At 45.3% G+C, this 9736-nt stretch overlaps 1 protein-coding gene across 2 annotated transcripts in view; it reads left to right on the plus strand.

The window, feature by feature from the left end:
• PHACTR1 (phosphatase and actin regulator 1) overlaps window positions 1-9736 on the plus strand; it is a 300846-nt gene that overhangs the window by 286657 nt on the left and 4453 nt on the right. For both annotated transcript variants that reach the window (XM_055703434.1, XM_055703433.1), the window contains exons 11-12: window positions 5963-6103; window positions 9444-9520. In XM_055703434.1, coding sequence (XP_055559409.1) covers window positions 5963-6103; window positions 9444-9520 — 218 coding nt within the window. The remainder of the gene's footprint in view (window positions 1-5962; window positions 6104-9443; window positions 9521-9736) is intronic.

The raw sequence follows: 9736 nt of genomic DNA on the forward strand, positions 1-9736 counted from the left end.
CTGAGCAGCTTTGGGTGCGTGGGCTTGCGTCATTTGGAGGGGGGGGGGGGGGGCGGACACGTGGCAGCCAGGAAGGGTTTTTCTCTGAGCACTGGTTCTTGGCCCGCAAGCCCGTTCCAGGAATATTAATTTGCAGAGGACCCTGGGAAAAGTGTTCCAGGTGGGTCCCCTCCACGAGGAGGTCTGAGCCCCCAGGAATTACTACTAAGAATTTATCCTCTCTAAACCTCAGTGAATTTGGCTGAGCACCAAGGCAATTAACACAAGCCTGAACTCCCCCCGAGGACTTCCATTACAGAGAGAGTGTCGTCGCCTGGATTAACAGAACACATTACAAAGCGTTTGCAAAGAGGAAGAAAAATCTTCTTTTCCTATACCTTCTCTCAACCAGCACCATGCTCCTCCTTCCCCAGAGCTGTTTATGGCTTCCTATTCCCCACTGTCAATAGTTAATTTTTCCCGGAGCTCTAGCTCTAGAACTAAAAATCTCATAGCTGTAATATTGACAACCAAAATGATGAGGTGTGGCTGTTTCTTAAAATCCACGCAATAATCTGAAATCTTCGCTCCCATTAAATTCCTGCCTTGGTACAACTGAAACTCCCTGTTCACTGGTGCCTTGCTGGGAAATATCTTGCTGTTCAATCTTTTCTTTAATTGACCTCCGCTGGCTTGCATCAGCAAAGGCTGTTCAAAATAATGAACTCTTGAGAGAGGTGGGACTCGGGGGGCGGAGGGGGGGGGAGGTGAGAGGGAGGCACAGGGGAAGGGAAAGGTCAGAGAAGAAAAACAGCAGCTAATTTGGATAAACCGCATTTATAGTCAGAGGGAAAGGTCTTCAGGGTGTTTTCCTGGCATCCTGCTCCTACATCTTACCACCAAAGGGAGGGGGGGAGCAAAGGAGAAGAGGGAGTTGTGTGGGCTGCTAGTTAGGTTCTGTCATTTCTCACCTTGGTTTCTTCCTTAAACAACAACCATAACATTTTAACGAGGTAACAGAGCAGGCAAAGATGAGGTGACAAGACAACAAGCTTCGTTGTGACTGAAATGGAGCAAACTCAGCGTTTCACATGTGACTAAATCCCAACACCAGACTGGCAAGAGTATGTCCCCCTCCGCTGTACCTGGTGGTGGTGCTTGGCTTTGCTTCATTTCCTGATTTTATATATTTTTTGCTGATTAATAATAATAATAATTGCTGATTAACCTCCCTCATGTGTGTTAAACCTCCCTTGCAAATTGGCGTGGTGTCAAAGCTTGAAACGTGCCCCTTTTTGTCTCCACTGATCCAGAACATACAGAGGAGAACTTGACCTCCCGTGACGAGACGTGGGAGGTCCTGGCCTCATGTACACTGCTTTTGCATTAATACAAATCCATTTGCTTCAGAAGGGATTTTTGCCCTGGTTCACACTCAAATGAAGAGGTCACTCGCCATAAGGTTATCCTGCTCCACCAGCTCACCTTCACAAATAGGGAAATAGAAATGTACACGCCCAGAAAAAGTCTAGACACACACACGCACATGCCTTTGACATTAACAGAAGTAAAAAAGGGTCCAGCTCCGCGAGTAAGATGCCTTTCTCCCCACTTGGACCACCACCGCCTTGTGCAATCAACTGCATCGTGTCCTCCTACTGTAAGTTTTGAGCATGTCATCTTCTTTCTGCCTGTTCGAAGAAGCAGAGCTCATTCTCAGGTATTGCCCAGGAAGGACTGGGTACCATTAAGTAATTCTGACCCAAGAGACTGCAGCTCACAGGTTGTAAAGAACTCCAAGGTGAGATCTGTGGTGAGCTGCACCCTCACCGCGAACAGACACGGAGCTGGCACCTACAGTGGAGCTGCTCAGAGGCTGTTCTGCAAAGCTGTTTCCCCGGCTGTTCCAGGGCTAAGGGTGCTCTGGGTTGCCCAAATATACCGGGAGACCCTCATGCTTAGCAGCTCACAAGAAACCTCGGCCATGGCATGAGCAAGAGGCAGGGAAGTTTGTTAACCGTTCCAATAATGTAGCTTTAATTAATTGCTTTTAGAAAACCACTCAGTGTGGTTGTCTCTCTCTTTACATTTAGTATCACCAGATTGGCACTTTGATTTAATGTACTGAATATATTTTGTGTGTGTGTATATATTTATATATGTAAATATATGTAGATTTATGGCTACATATGAACTATGTGATATGAGCTGTGGCTTTCAGGACTCTTGTTTCACAGCCAGAGCACTGGCACGAGAGTCAGTGCACGTTTTCTCTGTTCATAGCTCTGTCCCCGACCTCCTGGGTCACCTTGAGCTAGTTGCTTGTTCTTTGATGCTTCTCTTGCTCCAGCTGCTCAGGGGATGAAGACATTGCCCACCACTCTTTTGGGGTGTATAAGTACCTCAGATTGCGCTGGTTATAGGTTTCTGAAGCAAAGACAAGGTGTCTAAAAATAATATGCAGTAATAGTTGTATGACTTCAGAGGGATTGAAGCAGCAGCTTTTAGTCTGTCTTACATTCAGGTGTCACCTAAGAATGAAAAATGCACATTAATACCAAAGTTTCATAATGTGTTCGTGCCCTTGACATTTTTCCACGCATAATTCAGTGCACTGTTCTTCACGCCCGCTGAAGTGTTGCAGTGAGTTTCAGTGGTGTAAAATGTGCAGGCGATGCACCTGATTTGATATTTGTGAACATAAGAACATACCTCAGATGTGCCTCAGTTCATCGTGTGACCCTTAACATTTACCACCATTTCTTTGATTGTAATGCACACCCAGCGCACGAAGGAAGCCAAATTAGCTGTTTAAGACCAGGACTGAGGTGCATACCAGCACCGAAATCACCTTGCTGGCAGAAGCACCACCACCTCTGTGGCACTTGATGCTCTTGCCTTCTTGACAGCACCTGGAGAACAGCCTGGAACAGCGTGTTCCAGGGTATCACAGCCTTCTACTGTGTAGAAACTTGCTGATCACTTCGATTGGCACAAACATGAAAGCTGGCTAATGTCAGGAGCTGACAGGAGCTGTGAAATAGAGCCAGTCATTTTTTGAAAGTCTTCTTCCAGCTTGGAAAGCTTGTAGGAGGTCCTGCTTCCCTTGTAGCCATTTAGAAACACAGAGTTTAATTCACAGGATTTCATATTTTGTTGGTGTTGTCATACTCCATGCAATGCGACATTTTAGGGTTTTTTTAAAATTCTGTTTTAATCTGAAACCACATCTAGGCTGTGTCCTAAAATGATAAAAGCTGAGAAATATACAGATAATATTGATTCACCCTTAAATCATGCTGTTGTGAGAAAAGAAGCAGTTGATGCACGTAAAGGTGGAGTCTCACCTTTGCCTTTGAAATTTTGGGGCGTAATCATAATGTTTTTTCAGCATGAAGAGTCTCTATTCCCGTAGTCAGGGGGTTGATTTTAAATAATGGGAAGCAAAACTCAGCTGTGCTATCAGAATAATAATGTATCAGTGCTAACCTGCAGCTCCTAGTAGTCGGGCTGCTAGAAAACCTGCCAATTTGAAACCCTGTTCGAGATGAGTTGTAGGACATAGAGAAGCCTCACTTATAGCATACCTGTGAGTATACTCCAAGCGTAGCAGAGCACTTTGGTTTTCTTGCTTTTGTTAAAAGCCTGTCTATTAATTGCAGTGTGTATTTGGCTTGCAGGTGACTTTGGTGTAGGTAGCAGGGCTGCAGGCTGAAGAGGCAATTCTATTCCGTTAGAGTGAAAAATAACATTTTTAAATCTGTACGTGCTTCAATCTACTGTGCCCTCTAGATTTTCTGACATGGTAGTCTAGCTCAGAGATATATTTATCCTGTTGTCTAAAAAGGCCCAAAAAATTATGCCTGCTGTGTATGCATTTTGCTTTTTTTTAAAAAAAAAAAAAAAAGGTTTCCAAAACGTGCAGCCTTAAGTTCAGAAAGGCATGCTTCTTGCTAACCTCACTGCTTACATGCTCTTTGGCTGACCTAAGCACGGCTGGCTTGAATGTGGATATATAAAATGGAGCTTTTCTTGGGGAGCTTTTGGAAGAAACAGGAGGAATGTTGTGTGATAATCACATGCAGAGCAGCTTGCCCCAGGAAACTTCATGCCTCCCATAGAAGAAGGTGGGTGTGAGAAAACTGTCCAGTTTTAAGATCTTTGCAATAGTCAGAAGTTTCAAAGTTGTTCATTTTCAAACCCAGGAAGAGTTTTTCCCTCTATTAAACGTTGTAATTTACCCTAAAATGGCTTTGGGGACCAGACATGAACTGCTGAGCTGTGACTTGACTGATGCCAGCAAGGGCATTGCGTGGCACAGTGTAGAGCTCTGCTCCTGGTTGCACTTGCTGTAATTTCTCTGCCTTTGGTGTGTGCAGAACAGCTGGGCTGCAGCAGGGAGGGGGAGAGTTCCCGTCTTCCTGAGCATCTCACAGGCAGAGCTTTAGGGCGGCTCTGCAGACTCACTACATGAGGTGTTTGAACCCAGTTTGTGAGTGCATGCTCAGGGCCGTGGGTGTAAGGAGAGCAGCCCTGCCGTCACCTCTTGTCACAACCACCTTTTCTAAAGCCAGAAGAGAGAGGCAGCCATCCATGCCAAGAACAAGCACGCTGGGATTTAAAGCCAGAGATGGGATGGGGCAGTGGAGCTATATTGCAGCAGCACCCAAGTGCTGGAGAAAGGTGGGATTTATTTATCACCCTCCACTTAGCATCCTGGCTGGTTTGAATCTTAATTTTCCCTGGAAGATGAAATGCAGGGGACAGATACTTAATTTGGGAGGAAGGTGGAATTGTATGTCAGGATTCAGGAGGCTAAATAACTGTGCAGAATAGAGTCTCAAGCATTTTATGAAATATGTAGACCTTTCACTATCCATAAGGGTGAAGTATTGCAAAACACCGGTTTCTAGTGAGTGGGACTAGCATGATATAATGCGTCGCTAATTGTTAGCAGGATATTATTTTTCCTGATATATCGTGATTACAAATGTTTAATAGTGAAACTTTTGCAGTTAATATACAGCCACATGCACATATATATCTAGCACCTTCTTCAGAAACAGATGTGTAACTGCTTTTGACGTTAAGCAGCGTGCCATGCATGCAAGAAGAATTGATCCTGAAAGCCAGTTCCTGTCCCTAGCCATGTAACCAGTGTACGATACATGGACCACCATCACACTACTGTTTCCAATTTGAGAGTTTTGACTGTGGCTGCCTATTCTACCGCGGAATTTGAAAGAAATGCTTTGGAGCAATCAAGATGCTTTCTTGACATGATACAATCCACCCTTGCAATTTTTTTAAATTTTTTTTTTTGGCTTGTAGTATGCAATGTAAACTGTTAAAAGTCAAATATGCTGTGACACAAAAGAGAGCTGCAGCATACAGTGAAAAGTTCATTGAGCACTAGCCGTCATCCCGCCTGCCATTTCTGGAGGTAGAGGACAAGGTTGCAGAATATCAGGATGGTAAGGAAAGTTGTTCCTCACCTTTTGCACATAATTCAGGGCAGGAACCACCTAGTGCCTTTGCTTGACTCCTCCCAGGCAGCACAGAAGCACACCCAGCAGCTCAAGGCTGCAGAGTGTACAGCCTGAGCAGGTAGTGTTAAAGTTGTGGTTGTGATCTTCGGCTCTTCCTGAGGCATCGGTGCACAAGGAGACTTCCTTGTGTTACATCTCATTTCTGCCAGGGTGGTCAACCTCAGCCAGGGATCGAGGCCTGCAGCCACAGCAGCTTCCCAAAGAACAGCGGGCTGCTTCGGCAGCAAAGTGGGATGATATTCAAGGTGCTGTAACAAGAGGTTGTCTCCCACGTAGCAATTCTGTGAAAGGCTGATAAAAACAACAGGACTGGGGATGTCTGAACCCTCTTATTATCATAACGATAGTTGTAGTAAAATAAATCCCCAGGCAGCACTCTGCAGGGAAAAAGTGAAGTCCTGATGTCTTTTTCCACTCCTTCCTCAAACCTGCAGCTGAGCCAAAGGCCTACAGTAGAAGAGCTACGTGAGAGGAAGATCCTCATCCGCTTCAGTGACTACGTGGAAGTGGCAGACGCGCAGGACTACGACAGGAGGGCGGACAAACCCTGGACACGACTCACAGCCGCCGACAAAGTAAGTGGAGGAACTTTGGGAGAGCCGTGATCTTAACAGCTAGAGCTGCGTCACGGCAAACAGCATCCCGTGGGTCCCACAGCTGTCACGGCTCCACCTGACGTCCCTTCCCAACACGCCTGCGGTTTCTTCCTTCCCATTCACAAAGTTTGTTCTTTGAGGCATAACCCTTTGGCAAGACGGCTCCCTACATGTGTGGAAACCAGGAGCAAGCTTAGCAGCATTACACCATTTAAACAGGGAGGAGAGTATCAAGCCCCTTGAGGCCAGGTCTTAACGGCGGGCCTGTTATTTGTTGGGTTTGATCTTGCCACGTAACGCTGACAGCTCCTGCCGGACCTAGCAGAGCAGTGTGACAGCAGCACTTGCCAGAATTCCTGACCCTGGGTGCAAAAACGCCACCAGGTCACATCGGCAAAGGCATCTCCATCCCACCGAAACCAGGTAACTTCTCCCTAGTGTGTTACAACAGGGGCCTTTACTCGGGGTTTCCACTACAGAGTATTTTAAGCACTAAACTGAAACCACAGAAGAAAGACAAAGAAAAGGCACACGTTTTTGGTGTATTGACAGAGCTGTCCTCTGAGCAGCGGTGGGATCTTCACTCAGTGGCGTCGCTGGAGTTGGCATTGGTGGCAGAGGGGTTAAATTGCAGGCAAATTGTATCAGTCCCTTCCTGATATAATCTGAGGGTCTTAATAAGGGTCTTAATGACGCCTCAGGAGGAAGATTTAAACATTTTACGGCCTCTGTAAGTAAAGAGGATTTATGAGGCTTATCAGTGATTCCTATGCTTACAGTGACTCTATGATGGCCATGTAAAGTTAAAGATTTTCGGTACCTGAATTCAAGCCTTGACTATTTCTTTGCTGTGGGACTTACACAGCAATGGAGACCATGATGTCCAGTGTTTAGAGACAGGAGGAGGATTTCTGGCCATGCCACTCCTTTATGGTGTGCTTGATTTTATTCACAGAGCAAAGGGCAGCCAGGTGTATTTGTATAATTTAACCAGAGGACATGTATAGTTTGGTGACCACTGGTTTTCTCCTTGACAGAGGGCTTTTTTCAGTTTCGCTTTGGACAAGTTAATGTAGCATAAACTGATCTGAAAAAAAGAAAAACTCCATCTGGATTGTCCACAGACCATAATATACTGGGTTAAAGTAGCTTTTCCCATTTTCTCTCACCGTGTGGGACAAGTTCTTAGTCAACTGACTTAGTTTTATTCTCCCAATTGGTAGATGAGGGAGGTAATAAATCTCCAGCTGGTTCTGCAGCCTGTGAGAGATCCCTGCCTGGGATGAAAGGCACGGAGAAACTTCAGCTGAGAAAGGAGAAGATTTGGAGTCCAGGCAGGTCCTTCCTCATCCTGTATCTGTGAAAAGAACAAGTATTAAATACCACTATTAAATGTGGCCTGGTAAAAAATTCAGTATTAAGGCAAAGTACTTTGAGGTCACTTCTGTTTTATAATGCATGCGTGAAGTCAATAGAGCAAGGAGCTTAAGTTCAAGTGAACATTTTCTCAGCAAAGCAGAAGAAGAAATGTTTGTCATGCTTATATTAATGCCCCTTATGGCGTAAGATTCTTTTGGGGGTTTGATTCCTGTGGGTAGTATTCTGATTTCTGCCGTTCAGATGACCTGCTTTTCCCCACTGTTGGAAAAAATAGCCAGACAAATTGGAATCAACTCTAAAATGCCTGACAAAGCTGCAACGTCCTATAAAACATTATTTTCTTCCAGAGCTTTGACTCAATAACTGTCTTCACTGGTCAGCACAGGATAGATTTATTGCAAAAATAGATTTTAGTAATGGACTTTTCTGTCTGTCGGTAGATCTGTGTGCTGGATGTAAGGAAGTGCCATCCCTCTGGCTTCATCTTCACCAGGTCTGGCTGTTAGAGGAATGAAAAGGGCACGTCAAAATCGCTCCAGCAGATGAGGGATGCAGGGAGGAATAGATTTCAGACCTTGTGCGAGTCAGAAGCCTGTGTGGCCTCCTTCACCGTCACTTAAGTAGCAAATTGGTCTGCTGAAGGTAGATCTTGGAGCTGCTGCGCAGCCATCGCTCTGTCCTGACGGATGGAGGCAGAGCCTGACAGACATTTCTAAGGTATATAAAAAACTAAAGCTGTCCAGAAGGAGCACAGGGGGCCTTTTCTGTAGAGCGCACTCACAAAATCTATCAATTCTTAGGGCTTGTCAAGGCAATGGTGGTTCGTGGCAGTTGCAAAAGCCCTGTTCTGGGCTGGTGCTGTTCATACTAGGTTAGATTTCCTCCACTGAGAAAAATTTCTGACAGACACGAGTATTGCCGACTGGTGCAGCCCGTTGCAGCCACTGATCTGATGTTTTCAGCATCACACGGAAAGGCAGGGACACACACTTTGGACCCAGGGGAGTGTTCGGCCACAGCAGCCACCTTGCACGTCCTCTCCAAATACTCACAGTGAAACCCACTGGTGAGCTACAAATACCACAGGGCTGTCAGAAGTCCCCACTTTGGGCTTGGGACTCCAGCCAGCTCTGTTGAGCACCATCTCTACCACAAAGCTGAGTCCCTCCAAGTCACCCCCTTTTTATTTTTTTTTTCTTCAGTATTTCTCTTTCTGCCAGTCACCCCTGGTTTTCTTTCCCTTCATGGACAAGCCACAGAGGCTGTAGGTAACTGGGTCTCCTGCAGGTGCTGAATACAACCACCTGTGGGTAGTTTTCTGCTGGATTAGGGGGTTGAATTGTTTCAATAAATGGCACAGCTGGGTCGGCAGGGGGGAGGAGGATGGGGGGGGGGGCGGGGGGAAGGGGCAGAGGCAGAGGCAGAGCAGAGCAGAGGGCAAGGAGCCAGGCATCCCTCTTCCCTTCCAGGTAAGCTCACCCACCTTAGGTAACTGCACCCGAGGAGATTCAGGACCACGTAAAGGTGGGAGACATCTCCAATAGTAGTCCGGCAGGATCCAGGCTCAGTCCAGCTCTGAAGCAGATAGCAGTGTTGGAAAAACTCTGTTGCACATTTTCTTTTCTCATGCTTATGTTAATTTGGGTTTTGTACATGCAAGTGTTTACATAACAAGCTGGAATTGGTTTCTGTATCTGTGCTGTCTATGATACATTTTCAAATTGAGCCATTCGACCAAAGCATTTATCTCTTCCCTTTATGTGATTTAGAACGTGTTTATCTCTGTTCCTTTACATGTTTTAAAGTCTTTTTAATGTTTTCCTTTTTTTTCTCTGATGTTATCTATCTGCTTCACTTCTAATATACTGTTTTGAGAACAAAGTGAACTTATTTTGATCTCTCTCATTTATACATTTATGAGTTTATTTGTCCTTTGCAGGCAGCCATTCGAAAAGAGCTTAATGAATTTAAAAGCACTGAAATGGAAGTTCATGAATTAAGTAGGCATCTAACAAGGTAAGCTGAGATAATTTTTTTAAAACTATCGATGAATAATGTTGTTTAAAAAAAAAACAAACACAAACCACAAACCCAGCAGCTCTTTCTTCAACAGCCACTGAACACACCATGAAGTCTAGACAACATTTAGAATTACAGGCTGTAAAAGAAACTGGCACAGATGAGCTCATGCCGCCCTATTATGCGGTGGGAATGCAGGCATAGCTGTCTGTT

Source organism: Falco cherrug, chromosome 3 (assembly GCF_023634085.1).
Source record: "Falco cherrug isolate bFalChe1 chromosome 3, bFalChe1.pri, whole genome shotgun sequence".
NCBI lineage: Eukaryota > Metazoa > Chordata > Aves > Falconiformes > Falconidae > Falco > Falco cherrug.